We start from the raw sequence: 24,673 nt of genomic DNA, 5'->3' as shown, positions 1-24,673 counted from the left end.
CATTTCCAAAAGGCATACAGATCACTAACAGACAAATGAAGGCACTTAACGTCACTCATCATCAGGGAAATACAAATCAAAACCACAATGAGATATGCCCTCACACCTGTCAGAATGGCTCAACTCAAAAACACAAGAAATAACAGGTATTGGCGAGGATGTGGTGAAAGGGGAACCCTCTTGCAGTGTTGTGGGAATGCAAACCGGTGCAACTACTCTTGAGAACTTTATGGAGGTTTCTCAGAAAGTTAAAAATAGAACTGCCCCATGATCCAGCAATTGCACTACTAGGTATTTACTCAAAGAATATGAAAATACTAATTTAAAGGGTTATATGCATCCTGATGTTTATAGTAGCATTATTTACAATAGCAAAATTATGGAAACAGTTCAAGTGTCCATCAAGTGATGAATGGATAAAGAAGATGTGGTAAATATATATACAAAATGGAATACTACTCAGCCATCAAAAAGAATGAAATCTTACCATTTGCAATGACATGGATGGAACTTGAGAGTATTATGCTAAGTGAAATAAGTCAGTCAGAGAAAGACAAATACCATATGATTTCACTCATGGGTGGAATTTAAGAAACAAAATAAATGAGCAAAGGGAAAAAAGAAATGGAGAGAAGCAAACCAAGAAACAGACCCTAAACTATACAGGACAAACTGATGGTTACCAGTGGGGAGGTGGTGGTGCAGGGGGATGGACTATGTAGGTGAGGGGGATTCAGGAGGGCACTGATGATGAGCACCAGGTGTTGTAATACCTGTATTACAGGTATTACCTGTATAACTGTATACCTAATATTATATTGTATGTTAACTGGCCTTTAAATGAAAACTTAAAGGAACTAGTGTAAGGAAAAGAAAATGTCATCAATACTCCCATTCCCCAGCTGATATTCCAAAGGGAACCAGTTCCTGTCACCACACTTGCTTGCACCCCGCAAATGCCCAACGCTGTGCTTCTGTGGATCCATCACTTCCGTGCTGCAGGGCCCCTCCCACAGGAGACCACCAAAGGCAAAGCTAGCTAAGCCTACCCCTCCCACCCCTGTGCACGTTGCGAATCCACCCCGGCTAAAACTCCCTTGGCCAGATACCATCGAAGCAGCACCACAAGCCTGGCAGTGCGCAAGAAGCCCAGACAGGGGCCACACCACTCCACAGTGAGTCCTGCCTCTGGGAGAGGAGAAGATAAGGTACACACAAGTCTGACTGTGGCCCCAGCGGTGGGCTGGGGGCAGACATCGGGTCTGACTGCAGCCCTGCCCACCAACACAAGTTACTCCGGAGAGCACAGAAGTGCCGTGCAGTTTGGAGCTACGACAGGGACTACCCAAAATGATGAAACGGAAGAATTCTCCTCAAAAGAAACTCCAGTAGTAGCGACAACTAACGAATTGATCAAAAAAGATTTAAGCAATATAACGGAACAAGAATTTAGAATAACAGTAATAAAATTAATCGCTGGGCTTGAAAAAGGCATAGAGGACAGCAGAGAATCTATTGCTACAGAGATCAAGGGACTAACAAATAGTCATGAGGAGGTAAAAATAAATGAGGTGCAAAATAAAATGGAGGCAGCCATAGCACAGATTGAAGAGGCAGAGGAGGGAATAGGTGAATTAGAAGATAAAATTATAGAAAAAGAGGAGGCTGAGAAAAAGAGAGATAAAAAAATCCAGGAGTATGAGGGGAGAATTAGAGAACTAAGTGATGCAATCAAATGGAACAATATCCATATCATAGTAATTCCAGAAGAAGAAGAAGAGAGAGAGAAAGGGGCTGAAGGTGTACTTGAACAAATACACCATACATATGCCATAGCTGAGAACTTCCTTGACCTGGGGAAGGAAAAAGGCATTGAAATCCAAGAGGCACAGAGAACTAACTCCCTCCAGATGTAATTTGAAACGATCTTCCGCACAACCTATTATAGTGAAACTGACAAAATACAAGGATAAACAGAAAATTCTGAAAGCAGCTAGGGTTGAACATGCTCTAACTTACACAGATAGACACATAAGAATAGTAGCAGACCTATGTAGTGAAACTTGGCAGGTCAGAAAGGAATGGCAGGAAATCTTCAATGTGATGAACAGAAAAAATATGCAGTCAACATTCCTTTATCCAGCAAGTCTGTCATTCAGAATAGAAGGAGAGATAAAGGTTTTCTCAAACAACAAAAACTGAAGGAATTCATCATCACTAAAACAGCCCTACAAGAGATCCTAAGGGGGATTCTGCGAGTGAAATGTTGCAAGGACCACAAAGTACCAAAGACATCACTACAAGCATGAAACCTACAGACATCACAATGATTCTAAACCCCGTACCTTTCAATAATAACACTGAGTGTAAATGGACTAAATGCTCCAACCAAAAGACATAGGGTATCAGAATGGGTAAAACAAAAACAAAACAAAACAAAACAAAACAAAAAAACAAAACAAAAAACAAAAAACCAAGACCCATCTATTTGCTGTCTAAAAGAGACTCATTTTAGACCTGAGGACACCTTCAGATTGAGAGTGAGGGGATGGAGAACTATTTATCATGCTACTGGAAGTCAAAAGAAAGCTGGAGTAGCCATACTTACATCAGATAAACTCGACTTTAAGTTAAAGGCTGAAACAAGAGATGAAGAAGGGCATTATATAACAATCACAGGGTCTATCCATCAGGAAGAGCTAACAATTATAAATGTCTATGTGCTGAATACGGGAGCCCCCAAATATATAAAACGATTAATCACAAACATAAGCAACCTTATTGATAAGAATGTGGTCACTGCAGGGGACTTCAATACCCCACTTACAACAATGGATACAACATCTAGACACAAGATCAATAAAGAAACAAGGGCCCTGAATGATACATTGGATCAGATGGACCTGACAGATACATTTAGAACTCTGCATCCAAAAGCAACAGAATATACTTTCTTCTCGAGTGCACATGGAACATTCTCCAAGATAGATCACATACTGGGTCACCAAACAGCCCTTAATAAGTATAAAAGAATTGAGATCATACCATGCACACTTTCAGAACACAGTGCCATGAAGCTTGAAATCAACCACAGGAAAAAAATTGGAAAACCTCCAAAAGCATGGAGGTTAAAGAACACCCTACTAAAGAATGAGTGGGTCAACCAGGCAATTAGAGAGGAAATCAAAAATATATGGAAACAAACGAAAATGAAAATACAACAATCCAAACGCTTTGGGATGCAGCTAAGGCAATCCTGAGAGGAAAATACATTGCAATTCAGGCCTATCTCAAGAAACAAGAGAAATACCAAATGAAAATCTAACAGCGCACCTAAAGGAAATAGAAGCAGAACAGCAAAGACACCCCAAACCCAGCAGAAGAAGAGAAATAATAAAGATCAGAGCAGAAATAAACGATATGGAATCTAAAAAAACTGTAGAGCAGGTCAATGAAACCAAGAGTTGGTTTTTTGAAAAAATAAACAAAATTGATAAACCTCTAGCCAGGCTTCTCAAAAAGAAAAAAAGATGACCCAAATAGATAAAATCATGAATGAAAATGGAATTATTACAACCAGTCCCTCAGAAATACAAGCAATTATCAAGGAATACTATGAAAAATTATATGCCAACAAACTGGACAACCTGGAAGAAATGGGAAAAATTCCTAAGCACCCACCCACTTCCAAAACTCAAACAGGAAGAAATAGAAAACTTGAACAGACCCATAACCAGTGAAGAAATTGAACCACTTATCAAAAATCTCCTAACAAATAGTCCAGGACCAGATGGCTTCCCTGGGGAATTCTACCAGACATTTAGAGCAGAAATAATACCTATCCTTCCCAAGCTGTTCCAAAAAATAGAAAGGGAAGGAAAACTTCCAGACTCATTCTATGAAGCCACCATTACTTTGATTCCAAACCAGACAGAGACCCAGCAAAAAAAGAAAGCTACAAGCCAATATTCCTGATGAATGTGGATGCAAAAATTCTCAATAAGATACTAGCAAATCGAATTCAACAGCATAAAAAAAGAATTATTCACCATGATCCAGTGGGATTCATTCCTGGGCTGCAGGGCTGGTTCAATATTTGCAAATCACTCAATGTGATACATCACATTAATAAATGAAAAGAACCATATGATCCTGTCAATTGATGGAGAAAAAGCATTTGACAAAATTCAGCATCCTTTCTTAATAAAAACGCTTGAGAAAGTCAGAATATAAGGAACATATTTAAACATCATAAAAGCCATTTATGAAAAGCCTACAGATAATATCATCCTCAGTGGGGAAAAACTGAGAGCTTTCCCCCGGAGATCAGGAAGAGGACAGGGATGTCCACTCTCACCGCTGTTGTTTAACATAGTGTTGAAGTGCTAGCATCAGCAATCAGAAAACAAAAGGAAATCAAAGGCATCAAAATTGGCAAAGAGGAAGTCAAGCTTTCACTTTTTGCAGATGACATGATAATATACATAGAAAACCCAAAAGAATCCACCAAAAGTCTGCTAGAACTGATAATGAATTCAGCAACATCACAGGATACAAAATTAATGTACAGAAATCAGTTGCATTTTTATACACTAATAATGAAGCAACAGAAAGACAAATAAAGAAACTGATCCCATTCACAATTGCACCAAGAAGCATAAAATACCTAGGGATAAATCTAACCAAAGATGTAAAAGACCTGTATGCTGAAAACTATAGAAAGCTGATGAAGGAAATTGAAGAAGATATAAAGAAATGGAAAAACATACCATGTTCATGGATTGGAAGAACAAATATTGTTAAAATGTCAATATCACCCAAAGCAATCTACACATTCAATGCAATCCCAATCAAAGTTGCACCAGCATTCTTCTCGAAGCTAGAACAAGCAATCCTAAAATTTGTATGGAACCACAAAAGGCCTCGAATAGCCAAAGGAAATACTGAAGAAGAAGACCAAAGAGGGAGCCATCACAATCCCACACTTTAGCCTCTACTACAAAGCTGTAATCATCAAGACAGCATGGTACTGGCACAAAAACAGACATACAGACCAATGGAATAAATAGAGACTACAGAATTGGACCCACAAATGTATGGCCAACTAATCTTTGACAAAGCAGGAAAGAATACCCAATGGAAAAAAGACAGTCTCTTTAACAAATGGTGCTGGGAGAACTGGACAGCAACATGCAGAAGAATGAAACTAGACCACTTTCTTACACCATTCACAAAAATAAACTCAAAATGGATGAAGGACCTGAATGTGAGACAGGAAACCATCAAAACTCTAGAGGAGAAAGCAGGAGAAAACCTCTTTGACCTCAGCCACAGCAATTTCTTACTCGGCACATCTCCAAAGGCAAGGGAATTAAAAGCAAAAATGAACTATTGGGATCTCATGAAGATAAAAAGCTTCTGCACTGCAGAGGAAACCATGAACAAAACTAAAAGGCAACCGACAGAATGGGAAAAGATATTTGCAAATGACATATCGGACAAAGGGCTAGTTTCCAAAATCTATTAAGAACTCACCAAACTCCACACCTGAAAAACAAATAATCCAGTGAAGAAATGGGTAGAAGACATGAATAGACACTTCTCTAAGGAAGACATCCGGATGGCCAACAGGCACATGAAAAGATGCTCAACGTCACTCATCAGGGAAATACAAATCAAAACCACACTGAGATATTACCTCATGCCAGTCAGAGTGACTAAAATGAACAAATCAGGAGACTATAGATGCTGGAGAGGATGTGGAGAAACAGGAACCCTCTTGCACTGTTGGTGGGAATGCAAACTGGTGCAAGACTCTGGAAAACAGTGTGGAGGTTCTTCAAAAAATTAAGAATAGATCTACCTTATGACCCAGCAATAGCACTGCTAGGAATTTACCCAAGGGATACAGGAGTACAGAAGCACTTGTACCCCAATGTTTATAGCAGCACTTTCAACAATAGCCAAATTATGGAAGGAGCCTAAATGTCCATCAACTGATGAATGGATAAAGAAATTGCGGTTTATAAACACAATGGAATACTACCTGGCAATAACAAAGAATGAAATATGGCCCTTTGTAGCAACATGGATGGAACTGGAGAGTGTTATGCTAAGTGAAATCAGTCATACAGAGAAAGACAGATACCATATATTTTCACTCTTATGTGAATCCTAAAAACTGAGAATAAACAGAGGGTTGATGGGGGGTGGGAGGGAAGGAAAAGTGGGTGATAGGCATTGAGGAGGGCACCCGTTGGGATGAACACTGGGTGTTGTATGGAATCCAATTTGACAATAAATTTCATATTAAAATTATTTTTATTAAAAGGAAGAAAACTAAGTTACAGATTATGTTCTCTTCCTCATTTGCTTATATTAGATAATTTAGGTAGCATATATGGAAAGTGGATTTTTTTTACAGGCAGATCAGTTGGAATAGGACACTGACATTTATTTTAAGCTTGGACAAGTTAGTCAGCCTTTGTCTCAATTTTCTTATAATGGATTAATATTAAGAGTATATGGGAAATTTTCAGAACTAGGTTCTCTTAAAATTTTTTTAATGTTTGTTTTTGAGAGACAGAGAGAGAGAGGATCCAGAGTGGGCTCGGTGCTGACAGCAGAGAGCCCCAGGCAGGGCTTGAACTCCCCAACGAAGAAATAATGACCTGAGCCAAAGTCAAATGCCTAACCGAATGAGCCGCCCAGGCACCCCTGGGTTGCTCTTTAGATAGTCATTACTTACCTGTCCTTTATACGTCTGGGTTATATGTTCCTGAGGGACAACCACAGCACTGGGTACCTCCAACACTGTATGTTAATCAAATGCTTACTTGCTGTGGTCCCATACTTCCTCAAAGACTTCTTGGTCACTTTTGTATTCTTCACACTTACCATAAGTACCTTCTATACATGGTACATCTTCCCAAAAGTGTTTTCGGAATGAATCCTATTTAATTTATTTTGTATTAAAGTTTTTCAAGCAACTTCCCACTTCAATAACTTTCCATATAGTACTTCCTCTTTCTGGAATATTCTTTTCTCTCTTCACCTATCAATTTTTTTTCCCTCCTAGCAAATTTCTAATCAAACTTCAGGAGTCAACTTCTACTTCTATGAGATGTATTTTTTTGCGTCCCTCTAGAGGTTAAATGCCAGCAATAAGCTCACAAAATACACTGTATTTTCCATTCGAAATCTTCCTATTTGCTAGATTTCTTTACGAAGCAAAGATAGTCTGTTTATCTTGCATCCACCATGCCTAGACACTGTACAGGGCTAAATGCTGGCTTGAAGGCATTACTGATAGCTATAATGGATATGCAATAAATCATTTGAATAATTCTTTAAAATTGTTTCTATTGGTGCTGTGACATATACTAAAATGTAGTAGGAACACCAAATTCACTAAAACACGAGGCACCGCTTGTTTGTTCCTTATTGTTGACCAACCATAAGCAGTGCTTTTCCTCACTACACCTTTCCAGGCTTATACTGCAGCAACAGTGACAGGCCCCAACAGGTCACGCTCTTATTTAAGGTTAGGAATGGCTAGTCTTGAGAAGTGTGCCCCAGCCAGGAACCTTTATCATTTTAACGAGAAATGAATCTGAGACCAGGTCTTCAGCGAAGTGCCTGGTGGGCCCATCACTTCCCAAGCTCATTCAGGGCACTCAGGTCTCACAGGACTCTGCTGTCTCCTCAGGTGTTAATTTTTGACAAGTGATTCTGAGGGTCCTCGGTTTCCTTGGTTCCCAGACTTCAGTGTACTTTCCGGTTATCTGACTGAACTTTTCATCTCATCTCATCGGATGGTTGTGGCGCAGGAGTGCATTTGGCGTTAGTAAAAGTGGTCCCTCAAACGTTCAGTGTGGGGATGAAACAGGGGCAGAACTCAAGCGCAGCCTTGCATGGCTTAGAAACACATACTTTGACACCCCAGAAAAAGAGGGAGGAAGCACTGGTGTTGCCCTCCCTCCGCACCAGCACAAAACCTCGACGGCCCTTCGGAGTTGGTCACCGGGCTCCACAGCGGCAACGTTCACATCCTCCGTGAAGGATCCTAAACCCGTATCTACTGAAGTTACAGACAAGCTTCGCAAGGCCGCCGCTTTCCCTCCCCGTCGCTATCGTACCCATGCCCTCCCCAGACCCTGTCACCTTGGCCGCCTGACCCATGGCTCTCCGCGCCGCAGCGGCTACTTCTTCAGCGGTCGAGTCGCCCCGCCTCTCGACAACCAATCACTGCCTGGCGTGGACTATCGAACTACCTGAAGTCACGTTCCTGTCGTGCCGGAACCAATCACTGCACAGAATCCCCTTCGTAACCCGCCCCCACAGAGGACCCTGGAAGACAGTTTGCTAAACTCCCGCAGTCTGGTAAAACCGCGAGAAAGTGCCGAGCTCAATTACTGGAGAGAGGAGAACGGAAATTACCTGGACGCCATGTTAGTTAGGGGCAGAGTCACTTCCGGTCTCGGAGAGAGTCCGTTACGTTTAGTGGATGGTTTCTGGATCGATACGTTATACCTGTTGTTTGGGGGTTGGAGTTATCTATTAAAGAACACTTATGTTAACGTTTCCTAGTTGCGAAAGTGTGCGTAAATAAGGGCCAAACCCTAACTACTACATCGGCTGTTGATTGGAATGCTGATGCCCCAAAGTGCTTGTCTACATTAATTCCCCGAAAAGGTGAGATAAGAGTTACTTAATCAAGACCATACGGCTAGTAAATAGAGGTCTGGGATACCAAACCCTATGTTGCACCTGAAAATCCAGTCCTACCCTCGACACATTCTTCTTGGCTTACTCTACTCCTTGGTTTTGCTGGTCAAGAGGTCGGAAATGTTATTTAGGTACATTTTAACTTAGGACCTTGCAAGCTTCAAGAAAAATCTAAACCTTTCCCCCATTGCATTATCGCTGTTTGCCTTCCCTACCTCACAGCCTTTCAGGTTAACGTTTAGTTAAAACCGACTTTTCATTAGGAATGAAAGATTTGAAGCAGTGGATCTTAAAGACCTTTTTCCTTCTCTGTGATTTACGTCATTTTAAAGAATATTGCAAATCATCATGAGACTAGCAAGATAATAGTTGATTTTTTTATTATAATTCCTTAGATCTGCAGATAAGTGTTTAACATAACCAAGCAATTAAACCAAATATACTGGAAACAGGAAAAATATCCAGGAAACAATAGATGATCTAGTGACACTACATGATTCTGCCTTCTGATTTGTAAAGAATGATTGAAACGTGCTTTTCTTTATTTCCAGTTTAGAATCATAGCAGTTTCCTGAAAATTCGTAATTTATTGTTATAATTTCTGGCTAACTAGGGTCCTGTATTCAGTTAAGCAAACCCCTCACCTGCCAATACTTGAAAATACAGTTCCCATAGTGCCCTAATCGGTTCAGTACTAAAGCTTCTCTTAGATAAATCTGTACGGTTTGTTCAGCTGTTCCATAAATGAGGTGACTATATTGGTTATTCTAGGAGTATGAGTTTGGTAACATCTCAAAGTATGGGACCCAGAACTGAACAAGAAATTCCAACTTGTTCCTCACATAAGTTCATGCAGTTATACAGTAGGCAGAATGAAGGACTCCAAAAGGTGTACTGTTTAAATCCTAGGAACTTCTGAAGATGTTACCTTATATGACAAAAGGCTCTTTACAGATGTGATTAAATTAAGGCTTTTGAAATGGGAAAATTATCCTGGATTGTCTGGTGGGCCCAATGTAATCACAAGGATCCTTAGAAGTGGAAAAAGGAAGGAGAGACAGGGAGAGGTTTGAAGATACTCTGCTGTTGGCTCTGAAGATAGAGGAAAAGGCCTCAGGCCAAGAAATGCCGGTACCCTCTAGAAGGTAAGGAAGGGGAACTGTTCTTCTCTAGAGACTCTAGAAGGAATGCAGCCCTGATAACACCATGATTTTAGCCCAGTGAAACTCAGATTTGTGACTTCTGGAATGCTACCTGTTTGTGGTCCCTTCCATCTTCAAAGCCAACAGGAGAGCATCTTCAATCTTTGACTGTCACCTCTATTTCCATCATCATATCTCCTCTCTTTCCTGTGTCTCTTTTTCACTTACAAAGGTCCCTGTGATTATATTGGGCCCACCTGGACAATCCAGGCAATCTCTTCTACTGCAAGATCCTTAATTTAATGACATTTGGAAATCCCTTTTACCATGTAAAGTAACATATTCATAGGCTCCAGAGATTAGGGCAAGGACATCTTCTGCCTACCACACCCAGTTGGGGTAAAGCTAGTTAATAAGGTTGAGATGGAAGGAAATGAAGAAGTAGCCATGGGCCTGATTGCATAAGAACCTAATGTGTCGGGGCGCCTGGGTGGCGCAGTCGGTTAAGCGTCCGACTTCAGCCAGGTCACGATCTTGCGGTCCGTGAGTTCGAGCCCCGCGTCAGGCTCTGGGCTAATGGCTCGGAGCCTGGAGCCTGTTTCCAATTCTGTGTCTCCCTCTCTCTCTGCCCCTCCCCCGTTCATGCTCTGTCTCTCTCTGTCCCAAAAATAAATAAACGTTGAAAGAACCTAATGTGTCAAGGCCAATATTTCAGATTTAATTCTGTGATGAAATGCCTTGTCAGCAGGAGAATGACATCATGATTGGTATTTTATAAAAATTTCTTTGTGTGCTGAATGGCAAACTGACTACAGAGGAAGCAGAGAGGCTAGCTAGGAGACTCTCAATGTACTCCAGGAAAGATATGATAATGGCTTGGATTAGGGTGATGTAGTAGAAGAGGTGAGGAGTGATTAGATGTATGATATATACTGCAAATATGAGAAAGAAGAGTTAAGGATGATTTCAAGGCTTTTGACTTGAGCAATTTGATGAATGGTATTATAGTAGATGTAGAATGCTGCCAAGAGGAGTTTTGTGTGTTTGTTTACTGTGCAAAGAGTAAAACTATAAATTTGAAGTGCCTGACAGACATCCATATTAAGATAGTGAGTAGGCAGTAATATATACTATAGACCAATCTGGAATTAAGAGGTAAGGTAGGTCAGGAGATACATACTGGAGAATCATTATTCTGTATAGGGTAAAATCTGAGTGAAAGATGACCATATTTATTATCCAAACCAGTATATATCTCTTTTTAACTTTCTACTTTGACAATTTCAGTCTTACAAGAAAGTTTCAAGAATAACAGGATTTGCATGTCTCACTTGGATTCCCCAAATGTTCACATTTTACTACAAATGGTGTTATCCTTTTCTAGGTCTCTATATATGAACATTTTTCTTCATTTCTTTACTGTTTGAAACCAAGCTGCGGACATGATAGCCCTATACGCCTAAATACTTCAGTGTTTTTTTATTTCTACAAAAAGGTCAGTCTCTTACATCAGTGGGTCTCAAAGTATGATTCCAGGGCCAGCAGCAAATACATCACTTAGAAACCTGAATTATAAGACCCCATCCCATATCAACTAATTTTGATAATTTTGCTGTGGTTATGTGAGGAAATTAACATAACTTTCAAAATTACTATCCAATTTATAGGCATTACTTAGATTTTGCCAATTGCCCCAATAATGTTGTTGATAGCAAAAGTAGCAAATGGGACACTTGAGATTCGAAGGATCTACTATCAGTAATTTTTATTGGTAGTGGACAAAGCAATACAAACTGGTAAAGTATAATCACATAAGTAGTCCTGGAGCTATAGTTAATTTTTCTTAATAACGATATGTAGCAATTAAATATTAGCTAGAGAAGAAGGCTAAGAACGGAACCCATTGAGAAGTCTGGAACTGGAGGCTTACTGTGAAGGAGAAATAGCATCCAGAGAGGTAAGAGAAAACTAGGAGAGTGAAATCTATACCTGAAAAGAGGAAATGGTCAACAGTAGCAAATGATACCAAGAGGTCTAGTATGATGAGAATTGTAAATGCCAACAGCATTTTATAAGTGGGACTTCCTTAGTGACATTGCAAGAGGGAAATGGGTTAAAAAAAATATATGAGAGGGTGGACACAGAGTAAATAAAACTTTTAAAAGGCAACAAAGATTTGAAGGGGTATGTCAAATTAAGAAAGGTATTGTTCCTTTAAGGTGGGGCATCTTACATTATGTTGATTACTTCTGGGAAAAAGTCTTTGTAGAAGAGTCCTGGGAGGATTACAAACTACTGATGTCTGGGTCCCAACCTGGGAGTCTGATTTTATTGATCTGGAGTGAGGCCAGATTCAAGAGGATTTTTCAAAAGTTCCTCAAGTGATTTTTAACATGTTGTGCGAACCACTGCTAGAGGGAGAAAAAAACTGACGCAAGGAGGGCTTACTTACTGGAGCCAAGACTTTCTGTGGCTGAGAAATTACGTGGTACAGTGTCTCATACAGCAAACATGCTTGGATTATCAAATCTTTTCAGTTACAGTACCTAATTTTTCCTACAAGTGCCCATAAAGCAAGGGAAGAAGGGCGTATACAGTAACACCACTCCCCAAGACACACTAAAGGAAGAAAGAAAAATGACCTTGATGTGGCTCCCTAGAGTCTCCGAACAGGCACCTCCCTTCCGCCGGGTCTAGTCGGGCGGTTCTTGCAGGCTCCCGCGCGCTCGCTGCACCCCACAGCTCAGGTCGCCAGTGCGCACGCGCCGGAGCTGCTCGGGAGCCCGAGCAGCGGTCCCCGCGCAGGCTTGGCCGCGCACTCCCGCCCTCTGCCCGCTGCCCCGGCTCCTCCCTCCTCCCGAGCTTCTCCCTGGGGCGGCCGCGCGGGAGGGAGGCCGAGATGGCTGATGAGATCGCCAAGGCTCAGGCCGCCCGGCCTGGTGGCGACACGATCTTCGGAAAGATCATTCGCAAGGAAATCCCAGCCAAAATCATTTTTGAGGATGACCAGGTAGAGATCGGGCGTCGCCTCGCTGGCGGGCAGAGGCAGGCCAGTCGCCCGTGGACACGCGGGTTTCCTGTCGAGGGAATGGTCGGGCGGCGCCGCGAAGGGAAGGGACCCGGTCGCCCCGCGCGGCCTCTGCCGCGGGCCCCCAGCCAGCGGGCAGGGCCGCGGCCACTCCGAGGCGGCCTGCCGGCGCGTGCCGGCGCTCCGGTTACGCGTTATCAGCCCGGGGCGCGGGTCAGGCTGCCCGGCGCCCGCGGGGCCCGCACCGTGAGGTCTGGGCGCGTGTTGGGGACGCGCTGGATCCTCGGCGTGGGCTCCCGCCGGCTCCGCGGCTGCCTCGGACCTCGCCGGTGTCAGGAATCTTACAATCTCGCCAGCGCTCTGCCTGACAGGGAGAAATCCGATCGCGCCCTGACTCGGGCCCAATCTCCGCGATCTCCCGCGCACAGCGGGTCCGCCTGGGCTTTCCCGGGTGCCTCTCAGCGCCGCGTTGCGCAGACAGCCTGGGGCCGGGTGCACCGGGGTGGCGGGGGGCGTGCGGGGGTCGAAGGTCAGCTTCCGCGAGGGCCAGTCAACCCCACCCCCAGATGAGTGGGTTCTGGGATTTGCTTTCCTTTGACCCCGCGCGGTAGCAATGGTTCCTTTCTTGTTTGACAGGAAGCAGTTTTTCTGCCAAGGGACTGAGCATGTAGTTTTTGTTGATTTCACCGTAGGTGAAATTCTGTTTGAGAAAGTCCGAGTTGATGTGACATCTTGTATAAAATATTTAGTAAGCAGTTGTATTTATGAGTTTGGATCTGAGACAAAGCTGGGCAGGAGGTTCGATGATTTAGACAAATACTTTTGTAACTTTCTGTTAAATTAACTTTAAGAAATATAGAATATAAGGGAAACATTCTTCTGATGCTCCTATGGCATTCTTAGATTGAAAATGTTATCCAAGCTTTAATTAGATTCCTTTAGGTGATTTTATTTGGATACCTTTATTTGTCACTAGGAAGACAGTTATTTTGTTCTAAAAAGTGCGTCTTTTTAAATATTTTCACTTGCTTTTTGTAAATTATTGAAATATTGACTTTTGGACCATCTACGCCCCAAGAAGTATAACTGCATGAAGCAGTCTAAATGATACAGCATTTTGTGTGGAGTACTAAATAGAAATACTCCTGAGACACTTGAGTAGGGTTAGGTTCTATTAAGTAGCTTCCGCCTTCATTAGAGAACAAGAGATACAAAAATATTCATGTGGTATGTAATTTGTCTAAATGCTAACTATTCTCCTTGTGTCAAAGAAAGAATAGAATATTACTTAAATAGTTGAATAAGGGGGGAAGAAATAGGTCTTAGTCAAATATCAGACAAATACATGATTACACAGCTGATCACTGCAGTAAAGGAAAAAAAAACAGGAAATTGCACAATCAGGGCTTCTAACCTAGGGACGTTGGGGAGGGGAATCAGATTTCTTTCAGAAATTTTATATATGCTGGGAGCTGAGAAATGAATAGCAGATTAAGTTAGAAGTTGGGGTTGGAGAGGGGAGAGAGGACCATTGCAGTAGGGAATGGTCTTTGAAAAAGCCTGGGAGGGTAGAGAGAGATGGAAGACAATATGATTTCAGCAGGGAGAGTTTGCAGTTTCTACTGGAAAGGTAGACAAGGATTAGCATGCCTAATTTCTACTTAACTTTTGGAATTGCCCTAACTCATAGAGCCTGGGGTAGCTCAGTTGGTTGAGTGACTTCAGCTCAGGTCATGATCTCACGGCTCCTGGGTTCCAGTCCTGCTGAGCTGTCAGCACAGAGCCTGGAGCCTCCTTGGGATTCTTTGTCTTCCTCTGTCTCTGTCCTTCCCCCACTCAGGCTCTGTCGGTCTGTCTGTCTCTCTCTTGCTCTCAAAAATAAATACACATACATACATACATACATACATACATACATTTCCCCACCTCAGCATGGTTGTCTGTAATCACTCAGTCAAAATCAGGTTCTTCTATGTTAATCATGTATTTCACCCTTTTCCTTTGTAACAAATAGGTAGATTTCTAACTTAATTAATTATACCCTTTTTTAAGGCCAGCCTTCCCATTAGGCTGTAAGTTCCATGAAAAGGGACCATGGGATCACATGTATTGTGTACACTTCTGATTTCTGAGCATCTAATACGGTGCCTCCCATGGGATTAGTGTGAAAGAATAAATGTAGCCTGTAAGATGATATACTAAAACTGATTTTTTCCCCCTTATCTCTAGTGTCTTGCTTTCCATGACATTTCTCCTCAAGCACCAACACATTTTCTGGTGATACCCAAGAAACATATATCCCAGATTTCTGTAGCAGAAGATGATGATGAAAGTGTAAGTAAATTTACCAACACAGTTTATTTTCTTGCCTTTTTTTTAAAATTTGGGAGACTAAATTTTGACCTGAAAGTGATATCACATTTTCGTTTTCCTAAGGACAGTACTGAGGGAACAAACCAGATAATCACTAGGGAAGTGCAATGTATAAATAATTTGAGGGTTTTTTTTTTAAATAGAGATATAGTTGACACATGTTTTGTTAGTTTTAGGTGTACAACATAATGTTTATATATATGTATATTATGAAATGACCACAGGAACTCAAGTTAATATCTATCACCACAATATTCTTAAACAAAATGGTTCCTAACGAGGAATAGTTGGTGAGACTTATTTTTCCTTAATAAAGAAACAGTACGTCATATAGGGGAAATTCAGTGAGTCTTCTTCTATTAATGCTATTAAAGGAAAGAAAAATCATTATTTCATTTTGCCAGACATACAGGCCTCAGTTAAATATTCTCCTAATGCTCCTTGTGATTGATTGTATAATTGTTTGTAAGTACTGGCTGTTCTCCTTCATGGGTGCTTTAAAACTTCCTGCCTCATTGATATCACGCCTGGTCATATGACTTGATTTGGCCACCAAATGCAAGCAGAAGTGGTATGTCTTGCATAGAAACTGTAAGAGCTAGTACCTGGTTTGTCATGTTCTCTCTTCCCTTTCCCCCTCTGATCACACAGAAACTACTCCTTCAGCCTGGGTTTCAACGTGAAAAAAGATGTATTATTTAGAGCCTAGTCTACTTGTGATGAACATGTAGTGAGCACAGGAAATGTATCTTTGTTATAAACCAGTATTTGGGGTGGTTGTTACCATAGCTTAACCATACTTATCCCGATTGATATACTCTCCTATTACAAGAAAGCAGGATATATCTTGCTTTATTAAGAACATTTAAATACCTCTTGGAATATGATTTTACCATTGTTTTAATTGAGATTTACCTCTGATTTGTTTATTGGAATTAGTAATGCATAAATACCTAATCTTAATGGGTTTTTAATTGTAAATTAGGTTGTATTAGTACTAAGAGTTACCAAATAATTTGTCCAGACAGGTATGTTTCAACTTGGTGGTCTTTTAATATTTCAACTTGGTAGTATGTTATTTAATGGCAAAAACTTGTAAATTGCCTATACTTAAGAAACTTTTTTTTTCTTTTCCAGCTTCTTGGACATTTAATGATTGTTGGCAAGAAATGTGCTGCTGATCTGGGCCTGAAGAAGGGTTATCGAATGGTGGTGAATGAAGGTTCAGATGGGGGACAGTCTGTCTATCACGTTCATCTCCATGTTCTTGGAGGTCGGCAGATGAATTGGCCTCCTGGTTAAACATGTTTTAGGGATAATTTTCCCTTCTCTAGGCAATGATCAATATTTGCAAGTTCCAATATGTTAAATAGTATACGTATTTTTGCCTGTGTATGGAGAGATTGAGGGAATAATTTTAAAAGCCCATAAATAATAAAAGATAATGTTGCATGGTTTACAATCTCTCTGAAACCTGTGTTTGCTTTATTAAAAAAAAAATGTTGGAATGTATGAAGGTAGAATTCATAATTTGGGTATTCTTTTTTCTCCCTAATGTATACTAAACATATGTACATTGTTAAAATGGTATGACTGGTTTCTGAAGACAAATACAAGATTTCACAAATTGAGTTTTAGCTTTGCAATACCCTTTTAGGGTAAAATATTAGTCCAGGTGGAGATTTTCTAATCTAATTCTCTCAATACTTAAGAACAAAAGAGTATCTGATGTGATTGATCCAGAAAGTGAATGTTTTGGGTCTAAGAGCAATGGTTTTTGTCAAGCCCATGTACCCCCTGGGGTAATTTGGAAGGAATAAAAGTAGATTTGTCACAGAATCTTTGATGACCATATGAAGCCATACGTTGTTATTTCTTTCATTATCTAAACTCTCTGAATATTTACTATAATTATATTACTTAGAATTAACTTTCCACATTGAAAACTTATAAAAATATTTTAAGTTGTGCAAGAATCTGGCTGTGTGGAATTAAGGAAGGAATCTCAAGGTCTGAGTTCTCCTTATCAGAACATACTTTTTTAGTCTTGCCTTTCTGCCTTCCACAGACTAGTAGTTGTCTAGCAACCAATTTCTGTAAATAATAGTGGGTGTAACTTTTTTTCCAAGTTAAATCTCCTTTCTTGCTTCATTCATATATGGTACTTTATTGTATTGATTATAATTTTTTTCTGTTCACATTTTGACTTACAAAATAGGAAGTAATTAAATTTTAAAAAGCCCTTTTCTTATGGCATGGGTTTTAATTAAAAAGAAAAGAAAGTAGTTAAGTCTTTTTCAAACATGTACTACAAGTGTGCCAAGAGTTGATTTAAACTCTGCATATAAGTCCTTTCATAAGTCTGGAAAGCAAACTGTTTGAGAGCACCAGCTGATGATAGTAATTGCTTCTTGAAATGCTTTGTGTGATATACAGGATCATTTAATAAAGAGATTTTTGCCTCTACTGTCATAACTTGGAGATATTGCAGGTTCTGTTCCAGACCACTGCAATAAAGCAAATATCACAAAAGTTACTAAAATTCAATGAATTTCTTGGTTTCCCAGTGCACATAAAAATTACATTTATACTATACTGTAGTCCAAATATGTGATAGCATCATGTAGAAAAAAAAAAAGTGTACATACTTTAAAAAATACTTAATTGCTATAAAATGCTTACCATCTGAGTTTCCAGTGAGACAATCTTTATTGATAGAGGGTCTTGCCTTGATGTTGATGGTTGCTGACTAGTAAGGTTGGGGTTGCTGTGGCAATTTCTTTAAAAAGGCAGTGAAATTTGATGCACTGATGGACTCTTCCTTTCATGAATGATTTCTCTGTAGCATACAATACTGTTTGATAGCACTTGACCCACAGTCGAACATCGTTCAAAATTGGATTTTTCTCAAACCCTGCCACTGTTTGATCAACTAAGTAATATTCTAAATCCTTTGTTGTCACTTCAACAATCTTCACAGCATCTTCATTAGGCACAGATTCTATTCACAAGAAAGCACATTGCTCACTCTTAAGAAGCAACTCCTTATAGCAATTTAGTCACATCTCAGGCTCCACTTCTAATTCTAGCTGTCTTGTTCTTTCCATAACATCTGCAGTTACTTATTCCATAAAGTCTTGAACCTCTCATAGTCATCAATGAGAGCTAGAATCAACTTCCAAACTTATGTTCATATTGATATTTTGACCTCTTCCATGAATAGCAAACGTTCTTAATGGTATCTGGAATGATTAATCCTTTCTAGGAGGTTTCCAATTTACTTTGCCCAGATCCATCAGAGGAATCTATTCTATGGCAGCTACAGCCTTAGGAAATGTAGTTTTTAAAGGGTAAGTCTTGAAAGTCAAAATTACTCCTTAATCCATGGACTGCAGAATGGATGTTGTCTTAGGCATGAAAACAACATTAATCTCATTCTACCTCTCCATCAAGGCTGATGACCAGGGTGACCAGCTACATTGTCAACGAGCAGTAATATTTTTAAAGGCCTTTTGTTGTTTTTTTCCTTAGCACTAGGTCTCAATGGAGGGCTTAAAATATTCAGTAAATACTGCAAACATGTTGTAAACAGATGTGCTGTCATCCAGACTTTGTCCGATTTATAAAGCAAAGGCAGAATAGATTTAGGATAATTTTTAAGGGGCCTAGCAGTTTCAAAATGGTTAACGAGCAATGACTTCAAATTCATGTTTCCAGCTGCATGAGCCCCTAACAAGAGAGTCAGCCTGTCCTTTGAGGCTTTGAAGGTAGGCACTGACCTCTCTAGCTATGAAAGTATTAGCATCTTTTTCCAAGAGAAGGCTTTTTGGTCTACATTGAAAATCTGTTGTTTGGTATGGTCACCTTAATTCTCTTCACTAGACCTGAAAAATTTGTTCAGCACTTGCTGCTTCCTCTTGCAATTTTATGTTATGGAGATGGCTTCTTTCTGTAATTCTCATGAACAAATCTTTGCTAGCTTTAAATTTCTGGATCCTTCTTTCCTCTCTCAGCCTTCGAAGAACTGAAGAGAATTAGGGCTTTTCTCTGGATTAGGCTTTGGTTTAAGGCAATGTTGTGGCTGGTTTGATCTATCCAGACTATTAAAACTTTTCTCCATATCAGTGATAAGGCTATTTGCTTTCTTATTCATGTAGTCACTAGAGTAGCACTTTTAATTTCCTTCAAGAACTTTTCCTTTGCATTTGCAACTTGGCTAACTGGTACAAGAGGGCTACCTGCCAACTTGTTCTGTCTTTTGACATGCCTTCCTCGCTAAGCTTAATCATTTCTGTCTTCTAATTTAAAGCCAGAGACATGTAACTCTTTTCAATTGAACACTTGGAGGCCACTGTAGGGTTATTAAGTGGCATAATTTCAGCATTGTGTCTTAGGGAATAGGGAGGCCCAAAGACAGGGAGAGAGATGGGGAAGGGCTAGTTGATGGAGCAGTGAGAACACACAACATTTATCGATTAAATTCGCTGTCCTACATGGCTGTGGTTTGTAGCACATCAAAATAATTACGATCACAGATCACCATAACAAATATAATTGTAATGAAGAAGTTTAAAGTATTCCAAGAATTACCAAAATGTGCCAAAGATACGAAGTGAGAAAATGCAATTGGAAAAATGGCACTAATAGACTTGCTTAACATAGGATTGTCACAAAGCTTCAATTTGTAAAAAATGCAGTATCTGCATAACGCGGTATCTGTGAAGTGTAATAAAATAAGGTATACCCCTAATAGCTCATTAAGTTTTCTTCCTAAGTATATTTATTACCATTCTATCCAGTTCCATAAACTTCTCAGGAATAGTTACATGCATTTGTTTTTTAGAGTAACTTTCTTTTTTTTTTTAGATTTTTAAAAATGTTTATTTTTGAGAGAGAGAGAGAAAGCACAAGCTAGAGAGGGTCAGAGAGAGAGAGAGAGAGGGAGACACAGAATCCGAAGCAGGCCCCAGGCGCCAAGCTGTCAGCACAGAGCCCAATGTGGGGCTTAAACTCACAAACCATGAGATCATGACCTGAGCCAAAGTTGGATGCTCAACTGACTGAGCCACCCAGGTGACCCTAGAGTAAATTCTGATGTTTCTATAGCTGGTTTCTTTGTTTCATACTGAAGATTAGGCACTTTTTCTTAGAAATGCCCTTGGTTTAGGGGTGCCTGGGTGGCTCAGTCGGTTAAGCATCTGACTTTGGCTCAGGTCATGATCTCGAGGTTCGTGAGATTGAGCCCCGCATCGGGCTCTGTGCTGACAGCTCAGAGCCTGGAGCCTGCTTCAGATTCTGTGTCTCCCTCGCTCTCTGCCCCTCCCCTGCTCATATTCTGTCTCTCTCTCTCTCTCTCTGTCAAAAATAAACGTTAAAAAATTTTTTTAATAAAAAAAAAGAAAGAAATGCCATTGGTTTAACATGGATTCACTGTACTTTGTTTTAAAATGACCTGATAGTGATGGAACTGACAAGGAGTGATCAGATTTCAGCATGTTTTTGAAGTTAAATCTGGAAGGATTTGCTAATGGGTAAATATGGGGGTAAGAGAAAGGATGAAGGATTTATTATTTCTCAAGAGTCTGTGGACTGACTGGGTGGTTTTTCTGCTGCTTTGGACAGAGTTAGTTGTGTCGCTGTGTTCTCTTGAAGGTTGGAAGGTCCAAGATGACCCCACTCAGATGTCTCATGTTGGTAATGGAAACTGTGGTCCTTTGATTCTCCTTTGTATGGCCCCTTATTCTCTTGTAGCTTAGACTAGCTTACATGATGGTCACATGGTGATAAACACCCCCAAACCCAGTGTAAAATAATTATTATTTCTCATCGTTTTGTGTGTTGGTTGGGTGGTTCTGCTTATCTCACCTGGGCTCACTCATGTAGGTTGGATAGAATGGATTCTGAGAATTGGGATGGCTTGGCCTCTTTCCATGTCTTTCACCCACAATGTTCTACACAGCTTAATGTTCTCAGGGCAGCATTCAAGAGGGCAAAACCAATGCTGCAAGACACCTGAGGCATAGGCTTCAGAACTCAAGTAACACCACTTGTACCACACCTTATTGGTCACAGCAAGTTAGAAGGCCAGCCTAGATTCAAGGGTTTGAAGACAGAATGAAGTATGCAAGAAGTATATCTCTTTTTTGTTTTCTATAACAACTTTTCTGTTTTGATTCTCTGATCCAGCATGGTAGGAAATTCTTCATTTTAGTCAGTTTAGAGTTTCCCCCACCCATCCCCAGGTGTGTACCTAATTTATGGAGGGTCTTGTATAATGTCATGGTATCAGGTGCCATCTAGGCCTAGGTGTCATCGGTCTCTATAGTCTGCTGGAGACTTTCATTATCTCACTTAATCCTTATTTACTGATCCCTGTAGGTTGACACTTTGTAATAATGATGACCAAGTTTATGATAGTAATTATGACAGTTTTATGATAGTTTTAATAGCCATTGCTATTTATTCAGTGCCTGCTATTGGATAGGTGCTGTGCTCTATTAAATACAGTATTGCTAAAAAATAAATAAATAAGTAACTCTGTATATGTCTATTATATCCTGCGGCATTTGCTCAGAGTATTATATGTGTAATGGACGCTTGTAATTATTGGTGCCCAGCATTTGAACCCTGTTCGCATCTGAGGGATTCCTTGCCTCCCAAAAGAGAAGCTGAAATGAACAGATATCTAGTATTCTAGCTCCTCTGCCAGCTGGGATTGGGGCCCTTGACTTAGGCTCTGCCAATCAGATACACTCATCTGGGATTTTGAATTTGAAACTAATGACACAAAGAAACAAGGACAGTGGAGACTTCTTTCTGGTGTCAGTGGCAACAGCACCCAGTTGGCAGGCACAGCAGTGTCTGTGTTGCCAATCGCTGGATCCAGTATTGAATACCAGGGATGATAACAGTGCTAGCTGTGGTTCCTGGTTCAGTGACAGTGGGAGCAGAGCCCCACCAGACTAGCGCTCTGGTTCTGTTTTTGGGTGTGGTATTACTTGCATAGCTTCTCTTTCTTTTTGCCTGTTTTCCCAGTTAATCTGTGACTAGCCATTAAATATGGTTTCAAGAAATTAATGTTTGGAGAAATTTTTAGTCGGAATGGTTTAGACAATAGATTCTCAGGGAAAGGTGACGTTAGGGGGTGGAGAGCCACGATTAGTTATTTGGCCTGGTTTGGATAAAGACAAGGAGAATCCAGCTAACATTAAGGAACTGTATTTTTATAGCCCATGGTAAATAGTAGTAAGTAACTAATCAAGTCATTCTGTGGGTCACTTGTACCAATACTGCCAACTGAAGGCAAGGCTTTGGGTCTGCCAAGTGCTACGGCCATAGTACCGTATGAAGGGCAACCAGAATTCAAGGATGGTGGGGGTATTGTGATTGCTTCTGATTGCTTGCTGAACAGCTTTAAAAAATGAATTACAAGATTTCTTTACTTTGTCTTCCCTTCCTTCCTTCCTTCCTTCCTTTGACAAACTAAGATTTCTAAGTTAGTAGTTCAAGTTAGCAGTTGAAACCCAAAGGCTTTCTATGACAATGCTATAAAAATCTGAGAGATTGTTCCAGGAAATAAGCTCTTGTAGCTAGAGAACTGAAACAGTTGTAAGCCAAACAACATTTTGATCCTCAAGGTTGCCATGTTTCAATTCATAGCTTTGTCTAGACTCTTATGAGGAAGTTAGAGTATCAATAAGCAAAGAATGGTATCTGAATACTTGGAATGAGCTATACTGGACAATTTTGCTGACTCAGAGCATCCCACATTCCTAACCTCCTGAGCCTTTCTTGTCAGCTGAAGCAGCCTCTTCTCTTGTGTAAAAGGTATCGGTTGCTTAAAGAACCTTCCCAATTATTTCTCTTATATACTGCAGCTATTCCTGTACCTCATTCTTGAAAAAGAAAAGTAAACTCCTCAGGCCTAATCTTCCATGCATCTCTTACATTTCTTTCTCTGCAGTTTTATCAGAAGATCCCAAGAGACCCTAAATGGTACATCTGGGACCATTCTCAGAAGTGCAGAAAGAGAAGTCGCTAGGTGAAAAGAACACTTTCTACTACTGACAGGAATGGAGAAAGGCTGAAAACACCCAAGAGTTAATAAGCTAAAAGTAAATTAAAAAGATAAAAAGTAGAGGGGTGCCTGGTGGCTCAGTCAGTTGAGCATCTGGCTTTTGATTTCGGCTCAGCTCATGATCTCACAGTTCATGGGATTGGGATTCTCTTTCCCACTCCCTCTGCTCCTCCCCCCCCCCCCCCAATAAACAAATAAAAACATTAAAAAACAAAAGATAAAGAGCCTAAAATCAAATACAAAGAGAACCAAATTAAATCAACTATATATAAATCTTAAAAACACACACAAAATATAACTCAAGTTACTTTTTGTAAAGTTTATTTTACTTATTTTGAGAGAGAAAGAGCACGGGAGGGGCAAAGAGAGAGGGAGAGAGAGAATCCCAAGCAGGCTCCACACTGTCAGCCCAGAGCCCAATGTAGGGCTCAAATTCATGAACCTTGGCATCATGATCTGAGCTGAAATCAAGTCTGCTTAACTGAATGAGCCACCCAGGCACCCCTCAAGTTACTTTTGAACACAACACATGGACTCTAGATCCTAAACCAGATAAATTTTGAGGACAAGGACAAATCAAAGAAATCTTGAATATTATCTCATGGGCTTGCTGTTTGCAGTATTGTTTGTAACTCTTTCTGTGTGTATCATAGGATAGAACAAAGTTAATGGTGTGAATGAGAGAGTTTTCATTGTGCCTGAAGGGAGATAAAGATATGGAACAGGAAAAGGCGAGAAAGAAGCTCATGAAGTTGAAAAGTACCAGTATACATTGATAGTTTAAAAAAAAGGCATAGTCTTATCCACTAGGCTTAGTGACAGTATCATTACATAAACACCTAGCTTTTGGTCTTTAACTACTGTTCCTGATTAAAAGGTTCCTTGAAGAAATGGCTGATTCCAGGTGTGGGGAAGGGAAAATACAAGGTGAGCATGGGATATCTTGTTTGGGTATGCTGGGCAGAGGGAATGCTCAAAGACTGAGGAGGTCATGTCAAAAGGACACAGGAATTTGACTGAATGAGCTCCAGGTGGCCAAATATGGGATAGAGCATAAGAATAATTAATAATGGGCACGATACATGGAGAAATAAATATGTAAATCTATATTGAGAGGTACCTGGGTGGCTCAGTTGGTCTAACTCTTGATTTCAGCTCAAATCATGATGTTACGGTTTGTGGGATCAAGCCCTGTGTAGGGCTCTGTGCTGACAGTGCAGAGCCTGCTTGGGATTCTGTCTCTCCCTCTCTCTGCCCCTCCCCACTCGCACGCACTCTCTCAAAATAAATAAACTTTTTTTTTTTTTTAATCTGTGACTTTATATT

General features: G+C 40.4%; 2 protein-coding genes across 3 annotated transcripts in view; one reads left to right on the top strand and one right to left on the bottom strand.

Annotated features, from left to right (window-relative positions):
* Positions 1–8,273, bottom strand: part of LYRM7 (LYR motif containing 7) — a 30,864-nt gene extending 22,591 nt beyond the window's left edge. For both annotated transcript variants that reach the window (XM_047863046.1, XM_047863049.1), the window contains exon 1: positions 8,164–8,273. In XM_047863046.1, coding sequence (XP_047719002.1) covers positions 8,164–8,181 — 18 coding nt within the window. In that variant the 5' untranslated portion in view covers positions 8,182–8,273. The remainder of the gene's footprint in view (positions 1–8,163) is intronic.
* A 4,387-nt stretch (positions 8,274–12,660) lies between these two features.
* HINT1 (histidine triad nucleotide binding protein 1) lies at positions 12,661–16,732 on the top strand. The gene is made up of 3 exons (XM_047863043.1): positions 12,661–12,879; positions 15,127–15,231; positions 16,408–16,732. Exons 1-3 carry the CDS (start codon positions 12,769–12,771, stop codon positions 16,570–16,572), a joined length of 381 nt encoding a protein of 126 aa, XP_047718999.1. The 5' UTR covers positions 12,661–12,768; the 3' UTR covers positions 16,573–16,732.
* The last annotated feature ends 7,941 nt before the right edge of the window (positions 16,733–24,673 follow it).

The sequence above is a fragment of the Prionailurus viverrinus genome, chromosome A1 (genome assembly GCF_022837055.1).
Source record: "Prionailurus viverrinus isolate Anna chromosome A1, UM_Priviv_1.0, whole genome shotgun sequence".
In the NCBI taxonomy this organism is placed as follows: Eukaryota; Metazoa; Chordata; class Mammalia; order Carnivora; family Felidae; genus Prionailurus; species Prionailurus viverrinus.
The sequence above is the reverse complement of the archived record's forward strand: the minus strand, read 5'-3'. Positions and strand labels throughout refer to the sequence as shown.

What these genes read in the sequence shown, in the direction of transcription:
- HINT1 (XM_047863043.1), top strand. Translation starts at nt 12,769, where the DNA reads ATGGCTGATGAGATCGCCAAGGCTCAGGCCGCCCGGCCTGGTGGCGAC. An exon ending in TCATTTTTGAGGATGACCAG is followed by an intron (nt 12,880 to 15,126) that starts GTAGAGATCGGG and finishes CCTTATCTCTAG; the next exon opens with TGTCTTGCTTTCCATGACAT. An exon ending in CAGAAGATGATGATGAAAGT is followed by an intron (nt 15,232 to 16,407) that starts GTAAGTAAATTT and finishes TTTCTTTTCCAG; the next exon opens with CTTCTTGGACATTTAATGAT.